The sequence below is a fragment of the Rattus norvegicus genome, chromosome 10, assembly GCF_021556685.1.
Source record: "Rattus norvegicus strain SHRSP/BbbUtx chromosome 10, alternate assembly SHRSP_T2T, whole genome shotgun sequence".
Taxonomy (NCBI): Eukaryota; Metazoa; Chordata; class Mammalia; order Rodentia; family Muridae; genus Rattus; species Rattus norvegicus.
The window spans coordinates 17,204,492-17,219,351 of record NC_141543.1 but is presented as its reverse complement, the minus strand read 5'-3'; the positions used below and the strand labels follow the sequence as shown (position 1 = coordinate 17,219,351).

At 47.0% G+C, this 14,860-nt stretch overlaps 1 protein-coding gene and 1 long non-coding RNA gene across 8 annotated transcripts in view; one reads left to right on the top strand and one right to left on the bottom strand.

Annotated features, from left to right (window-relative positions):
- The first annotated feature begins 278 nt into the window (after positions 1–278).
- On the top strand, positions 279–3,522 carry LOC102551062 (uncharacterized). 2 transcript variants are annotated; one of them, XR_015631448.1, is made up of 3 exons: positions 279–523; positions 2,600–2,742; positions 3,432–3,522. It is a non-coding gene; the product is annotated as an uncharacterized LOC102551062 (long non-coding RNA). The 2 variants fall into 2 exon arrangements; XR_015631449.1 differs by lacking the exon at positions 279–523 and adding an exon at positions 2,229–2,417.
- A 1-nt stretch (position 3,523) lies between these two features.
- Positions 3,524–14,860, bottom strand: part of Adcy9 (adenylate cyclase 9) — a 123,135-nt gene continuing 111,798 nt past the window's right edge. For all 6 annotated transcript variants that reach the window (XM_087571385.1, XM_087571386.1, XM_087571389.1 and 3 more), the window contains 2 exon segments: positions 13,507–13,548; positions 3,524–7,723 (listed from right to left, as the gene is read on the bottom strand). In XM_087571385.1, coding sequence (XP_087427511.1) covers positions 6,529–7,723; positions 13,507–13,548 — 1,237 coding nt within the window. In that variant the 3' untranslated portion in view covers positions 3,524–6,528.

Below are 14,860 nucleotides of genomic sequence, written 5' to 3'. Positions count from 1 at the left end.
AAATGAGGGCTTGGCGCTCCTTGGTATGGTGGATGTTTATTGTCGGTATGGGGGGGGGGCATAGGCAGGGGCATCTGGAAGAGTCTAGAGTGTACATGGCTGGCGGGCTGAATCGAGCCGTATGGGAGAAGGAGGGAGATGGCAGAGCGGGAACCAAGAGCGGCAGGCTGCAGCCAAGAAGCAAAAAAGGACTGGTAGCCAAAATGGCTGACGTCATACAGGAATCGGAGAAGGCAGCCCATGCTTCTGGCTGGAGAGTTCCGGGTAGGGGGCGGGGCATGCCAGCTGGGAGGACTTCCCTGTAGGACTGAGGGAAGACTGGAGCCAGAGTCTGCTTTGATTTGCTAGCCATTTGTCCTAAATCTGAGACCTAACAGTCTGAGCCTAGGTAATTGTATGCAGATAGTTGGGGCCCACTTTGTTCCCTTCTCGGAGCACATTAAACATTTCCTGATGGTGGCAACTTTTAGAACAGCAGTCAAATCCAGACCTCTCTCCTTCCGGGCCAGCTCAACTTGGAAAGGTAACCGGTTGTGTGGTGAGGAAAATGAGTTAGAGGCCATTTGTAATGGTAGGTACAACGGAGGCAGGAGATTCACCCTAAGTTCAGCTAAGCTGGTCTGCATAGCAAGGTCCAGGCCAACCTGGATTCTGTCTGTCTCTGTCTTAAATCTGAGAAAGACACTTAAGAGCAGTTTTTGAGGAAGTGCCTCTTCCTTTCAGAGCTGAGGTAGGCCTAGCAGACATCGGATTAGCCAACAACTCTGCTTTCAAGTTGGGGTCAAGACCTTAATTGGGTGGTATGTCACTCCTGACCTTCCATCAAAGCCAACCTGAAGCAGTGCCTGCTAGTCACTGAGAGAATTATTTTAAAAGTGTGTTCCTCTTTCAAGTGACAGACCCACTAAGAGCCCTGGATGAACTAAGGAACCCTGTTTAGAGATGTCAATCAGGAAAAGGACATTACTGTTGCTTCTGGTGTCTGGGAGAGCCATCCTGAAAAGCAGTTTCAACTCATAGCTGCTTCTCAGATGTCCTTAAGTACCAGAGGAAAAAAATTAAGTGACCCAAATCAAGGAAGCTTTGGGGTGTTATCTGGCACACAGTAGGCTTTTTATGAATAAATCCTGGATCAATTTTACTCCTGTTTCAAGTAATTTGACTAAACTGATATTTATATCATGAAAAGTTGAGGGTCCTCAAATATATTTACGATACACATAGAATTGTAAATTATAATTCGGATAAAAATGTTTATGTAATGGAGAAGCATTTCCATGTTTCCAAACAGGAGTCTTTAAACAGATGTTCGAGGCTTCACCTAGAGTCGGAACAAAACCTCAGTGTTCCTTTAGCTATTGCAAGCGAGGGGTAGTTTACTAGAACCCAAAATTTGAAATCTTTGGTTTTTAGGTTTTTTTTTTTTTTCAAGACAGGATTTCTCTATGTAGCTCCAGCTGTCCTAGAACTTGCTCTGTAGATCAGCTGGCCTCACACTCAGAGGCCCACCTGCCTGGGTCTCCTTCCACCTGCCTGTGTCTCCTGAGTGCTGAATTTGAAATTTTATGCAATATCAAAGAGTGTATTCTTTTTTGCATTTGTGTGGAATGCTGTGTGTGTGTGTGTGTGTGTGTGTGTGTGTACACATGCATGTTCTTATGGGCCTGAGGTTGGTGTTGGGTGCCTTCAAGGCCTCTCACTTGAGTTGAGAGCTCATTGTTTGGGGTAGCTTGCTTCCGAGAATCTGTTTCTGCCGCCACACCCATTCGGCATTTCTGGGGATCAGAACTCTGCTCCTCAAGCTTCAAGGTAAACACTTCTGGCTGAGCCATCTGCTCAGCCCTAAGAGAGTAGTTATGTTTTGTTTTGTTTTTATGTGCATTTTTTTCAACGAGGTCACAACTTTCATCAAATTATTGAAGCTCCTGGAGTTAAAAAAAAAAAAACATAAAAAGTAAAGAATCTACTGCTTTTGATAAGTGAGGCTTCAACAGCAGACGTTTGCTTAATTCTGGTTTCTGTAGACTTGCAGACCCAGCAGGGAGAAGAGAGTTCCGAAGGCTTAATTACTCAAATCCTAACTTTCTTCTTACAAAGAAACGATATGGACATAAAAACTGGGGTGCTTTTAAATGTGCACGTAGATAATATGCAAATATGAACTTTTAACATCACCCCCGTTCACTTGCTGATTCCTTCAGTTTGCCTCTTTTTGGGACCCATCCCAGGTGGCCATAACGATAGAGCCCGACGGCACGAAAAGCAACCGTGTGCAGAAAGGATCTCAGATGAGAGAGACCACAAATGATAACTCATACTGCAAAGATTAGAGGCTGCCTTTCCCATCGGCAAAGCTGTCTAAGTCCCCGAGTGCCCTTCGTGGCCTAAGACCACGTTCCTGTCAGACCTTGAGCATGGTGAGGGTGAGGGTCCTTGCTCCCTAGTTGGGGAAAGGCTCCTAGGGAAGTCAACAAGCACTGTTTGTCAGGAAAGAACCCTGGTCAGCGGATGTGCTTTTGCTCTTGGTGGGTGGAGACGATGGGTTTCTGTAGGCTGATAGACAAGTGGATAGAGGCCATGTCCTCATCTCCCTTCTCAGAGTCTGCAACCCACGAGAGGTCCTTTGTGTCTGGACATGGCTCAACACTTGACCCACCAAGAAAAGTTTTCAGGTGAAGAGGGCTACACCCTGGAAGAGCTACAGTTTGGTTTTGGATTTAGAGGCACTGTGAACCCTTAAAGGTACGTACAAAATGGCATGTACTTTTCCTTGGGAGAGCTTCTATGACTTAAAAGCACAAAACAGGGTCCCACATAGTCCAGGCTGGCCTTGAACTCTATGTAGCTGAGTCTGGTCTCAAAATCCTGATCTTCCTGCTACTGTCTCCTACATACCAGATGGCAGCTGTACTCACCAACTGTGGGCAGTTCTGTAACTTTAGATTCTGAAACGGGCTGGGACCTAGAAGCAGCGAGATTCCAGTGCTGTAATCACCACGAGGCGCAGATGTCTCACGGTCTCTTTTTAGAAAACCTATTGTGTTCTCTTAGCCAATCTCTTCCTTCACTTAAATGCTGTGCACCACAAGGCCAGCCTGGTCTACAGAGCAAGTTCCAGGACAGCCAGGGCTACACAGAGAAACCCAGTCTCAAAACCAACCAAACCAGAGAGAAAGGGGAGCTGGGGGTGGGGGTGGGACTTCGTGAAAACTCCCAAGGGATTAGTGAAATTATCAAATGTATGTGTTCTATAGCCTTATTTTTTTAATGTTCTATGTAAAAATAAACATTTCTCAACCAAAGTTAACTACAGTAGGTGAATTCATTTAAAAAATAATAACATAGCCCCAGAAACACAGAAAGGTAGAATTTTCCTCCCTATTTTTAAAACCATGGTAGGAATGAAAAGCAAATCTTGTCTTGGTCCCAAGTTGCAGAACATACACGGGGTGAGAGGAGGCCCGACCTGAAGTGAGGCCGTAGGGACCACGCTTCTCAGTGAGGAAATACGGTGCACCAAAGGTAAGTTTTAGAACATTTTAATATCCTTTTTTTTTCAGTGGATGCATTTTGAAATTCTTAGAATTAACAATTTAAAAAGAGCAGAGCAAAGGAAAATGCGGGAATACAAACAGTCAGCTCTTGCTAACAGAATTTCAGGTTCTAGGCTCGATGCGATTTTCAAAATCACCAATCCAAAAAAAAAAAAAAAAATTGCTTACCTCGAAAATCAAGAAATTCGAATGCAGACTTATCTTTGGAAACTACAAGTGACTACAGCCCAGGTGATGGTCGCACACTGCCTTTGGCTCGCCGTGTCGTGTGCAAATGTGCAGGGCGCACTCCTGGGAGTGACGTTAGGGCGGAGGGAGCCATGCGCAGGTGCGGCACATCTGAGGGGCTCGTCAAGCAGTTTGGGGGTTGATAACCGACGTTCTACGTCCATTGGTGTGGGATGAAATTATGTGTGCTTGATCAGACAGATGTATAAAATTGATCTGAGCTTGGGCCAAGAGGGAAAGGGCAATTGCGGTGCAAAGCAACTATTTACACACATTCAATTCTGGAGTATTGCGTCCTGCCCTAGGTTCCTAAGGAGTATTGCCATCTGATGGACACTCGAGTCCACTGCCTAGAAGCCCAACTGTCTCCTGCGACGGCTGTTCGTTCAGTGCCAACAGACCGAGCTGCACGGCAGATGTGCTACAGAGCCCCCATGGTTCTGTGTTGAGGTATGCTTTGGGGCAGGGAGCTGGAAAGGCCCCAGGGGCCTTGCACCCTGAAAGAAGAATGTCTACACTGGTTCTTCAGGAAGGCTCAGGGTGTTGCTTAAGACCGCTGCACTCGGCCTGAGCTGCCCTTCAGCCAGGGCTCTCTCTGTACGGTGCAGAACCGGACCCCCTGCTCAAGATTAATAACGATTCTCCCCAGCTGGTTTGCAGGGCTGGGGCTGGGGAGTGGGCTGGGGAAAGAGTCATGGAGACCTTTGCAGCAGAGAAAGAAAGAGTTTGAGAGGGAAGATGCGGCTAGAGATGAACTTGGCAAAGCACATCTTGAACCAAGATTGCAAACCCCTCCCCCTCCCCCTCCCCGACCACTAGCTGGCTCCTCAAAGTGACGAAGCCTGGATGAGGACAGAGGACAGACTGATCCTCTCTCAGATGAGCACACCCTAATACTGACAGCAGGAGACCCCAGCATGCCCTAAACCCCTAGCACAAGGAAAGAATCAGGTAGTGTTTTTTAAGAAAAGAAAAATCTGTGGCATTGTACAGGAATACATTCTTTAGAAGTAAGAGGCATTGTCACAACTTCTCTGTTCTTCGAGTTGGAAGACCAACAGGGAGCCAACTGGGAAGAGAGATCTTCCAGTCACTAAGAATACTCAGGGTCCTGGCATGGCTTTGTTGCTTGGGTGGCCATCCCAGGTGTCTCTGGGGAAGTGACTAAGAACTAAGATGTCACCTTGCTAGCACAAGCAGGTTCTGTCCATCTTTGGGGAGGAGTGAAAACTGGGCTGAACTCAGATGTGAAAGTTAGACAGTGAAGTTTACCAGTGAAAGAACACACCACAGGGCATGGCATGAAGACCTCCAACAGACACAGAGCTGGTCCTCAGTTGTCTCATGAGCTGCACTCCAGCGTGACCTGGAAAAATGATGGCGGTGGGGCAACTGTAGCAGCCTGAGCTCCACCCAGTGTCAACTTGGGACTCAACATGGAAGAACAATTTCGTTACAAGCAAGCGGCAGCCAGCAACGTGAACGGCGTCTCTGTGACTGGCTGTCTGCATCTCCTTTGGCAAAACAGATGGCTCTGTCCCTCTGTGCACCGTAGGAAACCCCCTTCGACAGAATTAAATCCCACCACAAGTCAGCCTGCACAGTCCGACAGTGGGCGGGGCCGACAAAAGGTTTGCAGAATCCCGCTTGGCGCCGAGCCAGTTTTACTCTGGATCCCCACAAGGGGGAGCAGCACCCTGGGTGGCACCGTGGGCCACAGTGGATGAGACATGGAACATAGAGGGACATCTTGTCATTGGTCAGCTGTGTCCTTTGCAAACTGCCCTGACCACTCCCTGTTTCCCCCTCTACCAAAACTACCCAGTGGCCCCTCCCCCGTAATACATATGTTTTGATAAATAAATAAATAAATAAATGCATCCTCAGATGGTTAAACGTCTCCCTCAGATGGGTCAGCATCTGAGACAAGCATCTTCACTCTTGGTTGGAAGACCCCTCTGTGTGTGGAGGGGGTCGGGATGAAAACACGGCTTTGAGATTCCTGAGGCCTGGTTTGTAAGCTTTGCGCCTGGCGAGCATATGAAATCTTGGCCTGCGTGCAGATGAGCCCCTGAAGCTGCCCAGTGTTGGGGGCGGAGAGGCCCATTTGTGGACCACAGGAATGTGGGCCCAGGTACCCGGGAGATGCCAGGAGGGGGCTTGCTGAGCTTCTAGCCCTGCTCCCTTTTATAGCCCCTCCCCCAGGTGAGTTACTGGCACTTTATATCAGATTCATAAATGCAAGTGTGTGCGTGTATGTGCTTAGAAAGGCCAGGTGACTGAAAAATACTATTACATATATAGAAAAAATAAACTGGAAAACACTGTATGAGAAAAAAAAACCTTGTGAGAAAAGGCAATAAAAATGGTATTTTAACCACAGCTTTTTTTTCCTTTTTTTTTTTTTTTCTTAAAGAAGTCAGATAATCCCCAGGGCCATGATTCCACCAGTGGCCTCAGCCCCAGATGCAAGGCCAAACCCTGAAGGCACTTGTATTCCTCCACACTGCTGAATGGATCCCCCAGGCTAGGGGCAGGCTTCCTGGAAAGGGAGTAAAGGAAAAACCGAAATGGGTGGAAATGAACCCTGAATAACTGTGCTCCACACAGAGATTAGGGCTGAAATGACCACGTGACACCACATCTGGGGACAGAAACTGAGGTGCTAGCTAGCACAACAGCCCATCGGTACAGATATTATTGTGTTTGGACAAGCAGAGCACCTCGGCAGCTCCTCTGTGCTGCCTCATACACTCTTTGAGACGTTGAGCTTGGTGAGTTCATTGGCCTCTTCTGCGCCTGTGTCTTCACAGTCTTCCTTCTCTATGGCTTTGCCAAATCGAAACCTCTCCTCTGCTTTGACTGGCTCTCTCCAGGGCCTCTTAGAGGACAGGGTCGCTTCCTTGGTCTGCGCCCCATCGTCAGACCCCAGGGAAGCCTTGTCCAGATACTGAACAGAAGGCACCAAGTTGGTGATCTCATCTGTGGGAGACCGCCCAATGCTGCCGTCCACCTGGACGCGGATGTCCGGGGAGATGGACAGCTGGTGCTGAGGGACCACTCCATTGTCCGTGCACTTCGGGTAAAGGTATGTCTTCATCTGCCCTTTCCCCTTGACGTTCACGGTCCCTCGGTAGTCAAAGTCGTAACCCATCTTGCTCAGCACGCGGTAGCTCTCCTCGCTCACCTGGATTCGGCACTCCACCCCGGTGGTGTCCATCCTGCTGGCGATGTTGACGGTGTCCCCCCAGATGTCATACAGCAGCTTGGTGGTGCCGATGACACCTGCCGTGAGGGGCCCGTGGTTGAAGCCGACCCTGAGCTTGAAGTTGAACCAGAGCATGTTGTTGTTGAAGTCATCCACCACGCGCATCATCTCCTTGGCGAACTCGAAGAGGATACGCAGGTGCTCCTGTGGGTGGCCGCCCTCCTGGCACTGGGCCGTGTTCAGCCCCGAGGCTGCCATATACGTGGCCCCGATGGTCTTGATCTTCTCGATGCTATTATAGTCCGGCTTGCTCAAGAGCTCGTCGAAGTCACCGATCAGCTCATTGAGGACGCGGTAGCATTCCTTGCCCCCCTCATAGTTCTCCTCGTAGAATTCACTGAAGTTGACGATGCTGGCAAAGATCACTCCCCCGCTGTCATGGTTCTTGGAGTAGGTCTGCGAGACCTTGAGCTGCTCCGCCACGTGGTAGGGGATGATGTTCCGTAGCAGCCAGTCGGCCTGGTCTCTCATGCTCTGGATCTTGGTGCGGTGTAGGTCTGCTTCCACATCCCCGTGGTAGTGCAGCCGGTAGCTCACCTCGAACTCCCGGTTCAGGAACCAGACCAAGAGGAGCAGGAGGAAGAAGGTGAGGATGAGCTCCTTGCCTATGAGGCTGGCCGGCCTCCTGCCGTCCTGCAGCACTGAGCTGTTGCACGGGCTCCTCTCGGAGGCACTGCGGAGCGGAGAGAGGAGACATTACACAGCCGCACAGAGCGCGTCATGAGGGAGAGCTGCAAACCTACACAGACAGTGAGCCCTCTGCCGAGCATGGCTGAGCACGCCCCGTCAGCACCGGAAGCCATAAAGCAGCCTGGGTGTTTTGCAGGCTTCACCGGCGCTTTTGTTTTATTGATATTTAATTTGGTTTCTTGTTGTATACAGCCAAGGCTGGCCTTGGACTTGCTATGCAGCTGGAGGCTGGCCTGGAATTATCGTCCTGCCTCCATACCAGTATGCTAGAATGACAAGCCTGGACCACTAGGCCCAGCCTTTTAGAAAAACTTACTAGATTTCTCCTCAACTCTTTCTTTTAGAAAAATCCCAACTTCATAGAAACGCTAAATTTCGTAACACTCGGATCCAGATTCATAAATCTTCATCTGGATTCAACTGTTTAATGTTGCCTCTCTGCTTTCCTCACAGTACATATATACACACATGTGACATACAAAGACATAACTGACACACACAAATACTGTTTCCTAATCTGGAGACATGGGTCAGTGGTTAAGAGCACTGACTGCTCTTCCAGAGGTTCTGAGTTCAAATCTCAGCAACCACATCGTGGCTCACAACCATCTGTAATGAGATCTGCTGCCCTCTTCTGGCCTGCAGACATATATGCAGGCAGAACGCTGTGTATATAATAAATCTAAAAAGACAAAATGACCCAAATGCTTTTTCCTAAGCATTTCGAAAGTATGTCTCTCCCAGGATACAGACATGTCCCTTAGTGATCACAGTGTCATCACTGTACCTAAGAAACTGAATATTGATAGATTTTATTCTCAGATTTCTTTTTTTTCTTTTTCTTTTTCTTTCTTTCTTTCTTTTTTTTTTTTTTTTGGTTCTTTTTTTTGGAGCTGGGGATCGAACCCAGGGCCTTGCGCTTCCTAGGCAAGTGCTCTACCACTGAGCTAAATCCCCAACCCCTTATTCTCAGATTTCTAAGCAACAGGCATCATTTTACGAAGACTGTTTTATACTTTATTTATTCTCAACTTGTATGAAACTTTCACAGAACGCATCCCCCTTTCTAGGTAGTTTTGCTTCACCAAAGTTATTCAAGAAAATCTTAACATTTCCAAAAAGAATGAGACGTATACATTTAAGATATGATATATATATATATAAAATCTCTATGTACACACACACACACACACACACACACACACACACACACACACACACGGTGAGAAATCAATCAGCAGCATAAAGAGCAGAACATCTTTCCTTCAGGGTAACGTGCACAGCTATTTTCCCCGGGCTATAGCATAGGTTAATACATGGGTGTACCACACTCACACTGAGGGACACCATAGTTATGAGAAGAGATGACGTTTCAAAGAACATTCCTACCCTCGTCTTTGCATACCCTGGAATTACTGAATCATTTCAAATGCAGAGCATTTAGGATTTAACTAGAGATTCCCAAGAAGTCCTCATACAGGCATAGACTGAGCCCAGAGCCTTGTGCATGGAGACGAGCGCTCTCTTTCTAAGCAATAACCTTGGCCTACAAACGTCCTAGGCCACACTTCCTGTCCCCTTTGCTGGATGACTGAACTTACATCCAGCCGTGCCATTCTCCGGCAAGCAGGTGCCACCGAGGCCCCTGCAGCTGAAACCAAGTTAGCTCCGAGAGCTACCATGATTTTTTTTTTCCTTCTTCTTCTTCTTCTTCTTCTTCTTCTTCTTCTTCTTCTTCTTCTTCTTCTTCTTCTTCTTCTTCTTCTTCTTCTTCTTCTTCTTCTTCTTCTTCTTCTTCTTTTTTTTTTTTTTTTTTGGAGCTGAGGCCCGAACCAAGGGCCTTGCGCTTGCTAGGCAAGCGCTCTACACTGAGCTAAATCCCCAGCCCAACCCTTTTCTTCTTAAGGCAGGATCTTATGTAGCACAGGTTGGCCTGAATTTGCTATATATAACTGAGGGTAACCTTGAATTTCTAATCCTCCTGCCTCCACTTTCCAAGTGCTGGGATCATAGGCATACACTGCCAGACTCGCTCAGTTTTTTCCTCTGTAAAAATCCTGCATACTCAATCATAGAAAATTTAGGGGGAAAGTAGAATTAAAAAAAATGATTCTTCTCTTGTCCTACTTCAGTTTACATTAACATTTGAATTTCCTGCTTCCTTCTCCCCATCCCTTTCTTGCCACCCCCTTCTATTTTTAACAAAACTTTGACTGTTCAGTTCCTATAAGTTTTATTTGTTAGTGCATTTCTAAATCGGCCAAGGCAGGTTGTCGGGCTTTATGTAATGGTGGAATTGCTCACTATGTAAATATAAAGGATATAAAGCCGATGTGTCCTCCGATGAGATCTAGAACCCAGAAACCTTAGTTCCTTAGCTACAGTATTTAATTAAGGTCTTATTGTCACTTTTGACATAAGGGTATTTTAAAGTAGTGGATGCAGCAAGGCCTCGTGGCACACATCTAACATCCTAGCCTTTGGAGTGAGAGACTAGTGAGAGACTATTAAGAGTGTAAGGTTGGGCTGGAGAGATGGCTCAGTAGTTAAGAGCACTGACTACCCTTCCAGAGGTCCTGAGTTCAAATCCCAGCAACCACATGGTGACTCACAACCATCTGTAATATACATTAAATAAATAAATTTTTTTTTAAAAAAAGAGTGTAAGGTTATCCTTGGGTACACAGCAAGTTCAAGGTCAGCCTGGCTTATATAATATTTTATCTCAAAAAAAAAGAAGAAGAAAAAGAACAAGGGAGAGAGAAAGACAGACAGACAGACAGACAGACAGACAGACAGATAGATGAACTCAAGACGCTCCTCAAAATACCACCACAAAAGTCCTGACATTGGGGTAGCTGCTCTGGTAAGACAAGTGGAGGCCTTGGGTGACCATATCATCTGCCAGGCCTTGGTTTCCTCATGTGCAAACCATGAAGACTAGCTGGTGCGTGGCCAAGTCCCTTTTCCCTTCATGTTCAGGGTAGCTGTGCCAGCTCCCCAGGGGAGGTTATCATCTTCAGAGAGGCCTGGGCTGGGCTGGGGAGGGGTCCCTGGATGGTAGCAGCAGCTGTGGTATTGAGGCTACGTGCGCAGACAATGCAGCTTTTCTGAACACCTGCTTTCCCTCTGAGCTTCCTATGCGGATATTAGAAGCTCGGAGCCGCCTGTCTTCACTGAGATCCTCTAGGGCCATCGTCACAGCTCACTGGGAGAAACGCTTCACTTTGCTGTCTCTGGTGTCTTCTCCCTGTAATTATGCTGAGCTAGCCTGGGAGTCCAGCTAGGCGGACAGGAGACCTGACACCAGTCAGGTTTCCTAGACCAGCAGGTGGGGAACAGGACAAAGCTCTATCCTAGGACATCCCATGGTTATTTCATTTAAAGCACTGAATCGAATAATAATGTCTATCAATCTCAAATGCTAAGCAAAGTGAGCACTTTGTTTAACTGACTAAAACACAGTTTAGTCTAGCCTGAGGTTCTCTGACTTTTTTTGGCGGTTTCTCTGTGTAGCCCTGGCTGACCTGAAAACTCGCTCTGTAGACCAGGCTGGCCTCCAACTCAGAGATCTGCCTGCCTCTGCTCCCCAAGTGCTAGGATTAAAGGCGTGAGCACCACCACCACCAGGCTCTCTGCCTGGCTTTTAAGCAGTTTCTCTGGGGAGGAACCAACGGTATCTCCTGTGAGCATGGCTTGCTGGGTCAGGAGCTAAGTTACTTTGCCCAATGTTGTGACATTGAGGAACAGCTCTTTGTAGTAAGTTTCCTAAGGGGCTGGACTTAGGTCAACAGGTTTGGTAGGAAGCAGCATGCACAAGCATTCTCATTGACTTATACCTTAAAAAATCAAACCCCGAACCCAAACAACTTTATTATTATGTGTATATGTGATTGGTGGATGCAGACACCCAGGAGTGTGTCCAGGTCCGAGGATAAGTCTGTGGAACCAGGTCTCCTTGTGCTGGAAGCAGAAAGCACTCTTACCTGCTAATCCACGTTGCCCTGTGGTTTGTTTTATTAAGACAGGGTCTTATGTTGCTTGAGCTGTCTTGGAATTAACTCACTATGTAGCTGAGGATGAACTCGAAACTTTGATCCTCTTGCTCCCACCTCCCAAGTGCGGGATTATGGGATATGCCATCATACCCAGTGATTCTTATTCTAAGACAGGTGGACAAGAGCAGCCAATCCAGTTCTAAATTTAAATAGCAAAGGCCAGTCTCTAAGAAGAGGATTCTTGGTGTGTTTGTCATTGGTGAGTGACCCCGGGGCCTTGTGCTAGGTAAGGGCTCTACCACTGAGCAATTCCAAGCTCTTTCAGTTTTCATTCCCACTTCGAGATGGCCTCTCAAAGAAAGCTGCCCAGGCCAGCCTTGAGCTCACTCTGCACTGGATTCACGATGTATGAGTCCGCTCTCATAGCTGAGATTACAGGCTGTCACCTTCTTCACACTCAGTCCATGATGAAGGAATGTAAGAGTCTGAATACTGGATGGAAGCTAAAGTAAAAGACTAAAATCTATTATCATGTAAAAGAGATACTTGAAATAGCAGGCAGGTAAAGAGAAAGCAAGGGCCAACTTTCAGCCTAACCAGCAAGACACCTTGCTTGGTACCTAATAACATTTGGGATCTATCCCAAATACACAGTATAGACAGTGCCACGCTATAGGCCTAGGCTGACCTCAAACTCACAGCAATCCCCCCCGCCCCCCGCCTCAGGCTCCAGAGTACTAGTCTTACAAGCTTGATCGCCAGACTTTCTGAGGGTCCAGCATAAGCTGAGCTGAAGATCAGCAGGGACACTTGCACAGCATGGATGGTGTCCTGTTTGATTCCCAGGAGCGGGGGAATGTGGTTGATATGTGACAGACCTTGTGAACTTCATCTGTGTGGGGTTTATGCTCTATGTACGTTTTCTGTCCCTTCCAATTTGTCATTCAGTCTTTTCCTCGTGGGCCTGTTTATTATTGATAACACTGGAAAGTTATCTGTCTTAAGAGGCATGAACATGAATATTTTTCTAGCCTTCATGGTTTAATTATTTCTTTGTGTGGTATGTGTGTGCGTATAGGAGCACGAGTGGCTGCAGATCTGCATGTACACAGCACACATAATTTTTATATCTCACCCTTCAATTTATTTTGGATTTACTTTTCTGTTTATAGTGAAGCAAGGGTTCAATATTTAATTTAAAAATTCAAATATTTATCATCTCAAATTTCTAGCCAGATACATAGTCATATATAAAATTAAATTATTTATTTATTTATTTTTATCTATTATTTATTATCATTATTATTATTTATTTATTTATTTATTATTACTGTCTGCCTGTGCATGGGTGAGGATGCAGCATGTGTCCCAAGGGGCATGTGTGGTGGTAACACAGAGGGCAACTGTAGACAGGGTTCTTTCCAACCATGGGTCCTGGGGATCAAATTCAGGTTGCTAGAGTCTCATAGCAAGCATCTTGAACAGCTAAGACATCTTGGCTGCTCCAGGTCAAAATTCTTTAAATGATAAAACATTTTCTGTGAGGTTTCCTGTTACATAAAATTAAACTAATTCTAGTACATGTCTAATGACTACTCACCTTCCTAGTAAGAAACAACTGTGATCGGATACTTTAATATGCACTTATTGCTTGCTTTTTCAACCTATGTATACACACACACACACACACACACACGCGCGCGCGCGCGCGCGCGCGCGCGCGCGCGCGCATATTTTCGGGAGATAAGGCCACAGGTTGGAAGCTTACCTGAAATTCTGTGCTGTGTCCAAGGGTGACATCACAATGGAACTGGAAATAAAATGCATGAAATATTATAGGAAACAAAAAGGCATTGTTAAAAGCAACCCGAGAGTTCATGTAACTTCTCTTTTGGGGACATGAGGTAAATATTTGGTCATGACCCTCTCAAACCATAAACTCAACTAAACACTTTCCTCTATAAGTTGCCTGGACGTTTTATCACAGCAACAGGAAAGTGATGGACACCCTCTCTTTTGTAAAGGTGCGCTCAGGTTTTGATTACTTCCCAGTGAGCACCGTGCCCTGCTAATCCCAGCTGCAACTGGGACTGGGCCGTGGCTCAGAGAACCCTCCACGTGGAGGGTAAGGTTCATCTATTAGTTTCCGCCAAAATCTGCTGTTTGGATTGTAGCTGGGAGGCAGAGGGGAGACCCCCACTTTGCCGCTCTGGATCCAAGAGGAGAAGCCAAAGCTATGACTAAATGTCACCCTGAAGGGTTCACGAGGCATCTGAAGCTAAAGGCTACTGCTGAATCCCATACTCTCTGTACAAAGCATTGGGATGACCCTGAGCCCAGATGTTCCCCAAAGGCAGGAGGAGGTCGCACATTGCTTCTTCTCGGATCCTGAACTGCGGCTCTAATCCAGAGTCCCTCTTGATCTTGCTTTGTAGAGAACACGAACGTTTCACACTGCTATTAATACGGGCAGGAAACTGAGGACAGAGGACTGTGATTCTCACAGACTCTTGATGCTGCTGACAATGGCACTTAGTAAAGCAGTGGTCCTCAGGGACACCAGTGCCGATCCCAAGGGGCACCCGGGAAACGTGGAAGGCCCTGCTTGTGACAATATGTTAGGGAGCGGGAATGTTGGATGTCCTGCCACATACAACGAACCCTGCTTGCCTGCTCCCTGGCTATGTGGCTCTCTGCTGCACCTGGGCAGCACCTGTCTAAGAAGTTACCGGAAAGGCCTGGCATTTAGCTGTTTGTTACACAAACGGAAGCTTAATTGGTTTAAGAGATCATGAGATGTTTCAACAATGTACTGTATACATTCTGGTACCTGAGTTTCTATTCTACTTCCAACTGCCTGTTTAGTTGACAAAGAGTAAAAGCCACAAAGCCAGTCGCTGGCATGTAACAGGAAACTTGAGACACATGTAACAAACCAAGGAGCCAACGCGATCCCCCTGGTGGAGCCTGCAGAGTTAGGAACCTCACTGTCATCCACACAGGGCATTTCGCTGTGCCGACTGCACTGGGTGGGTCTCACTCCCTCTGTAGCCCAGGCTACCCTCAAACTTTCTGTCCTTCTGCATCCACTTCCCTTTCACCAGCTGGGATTACAGGTGTGT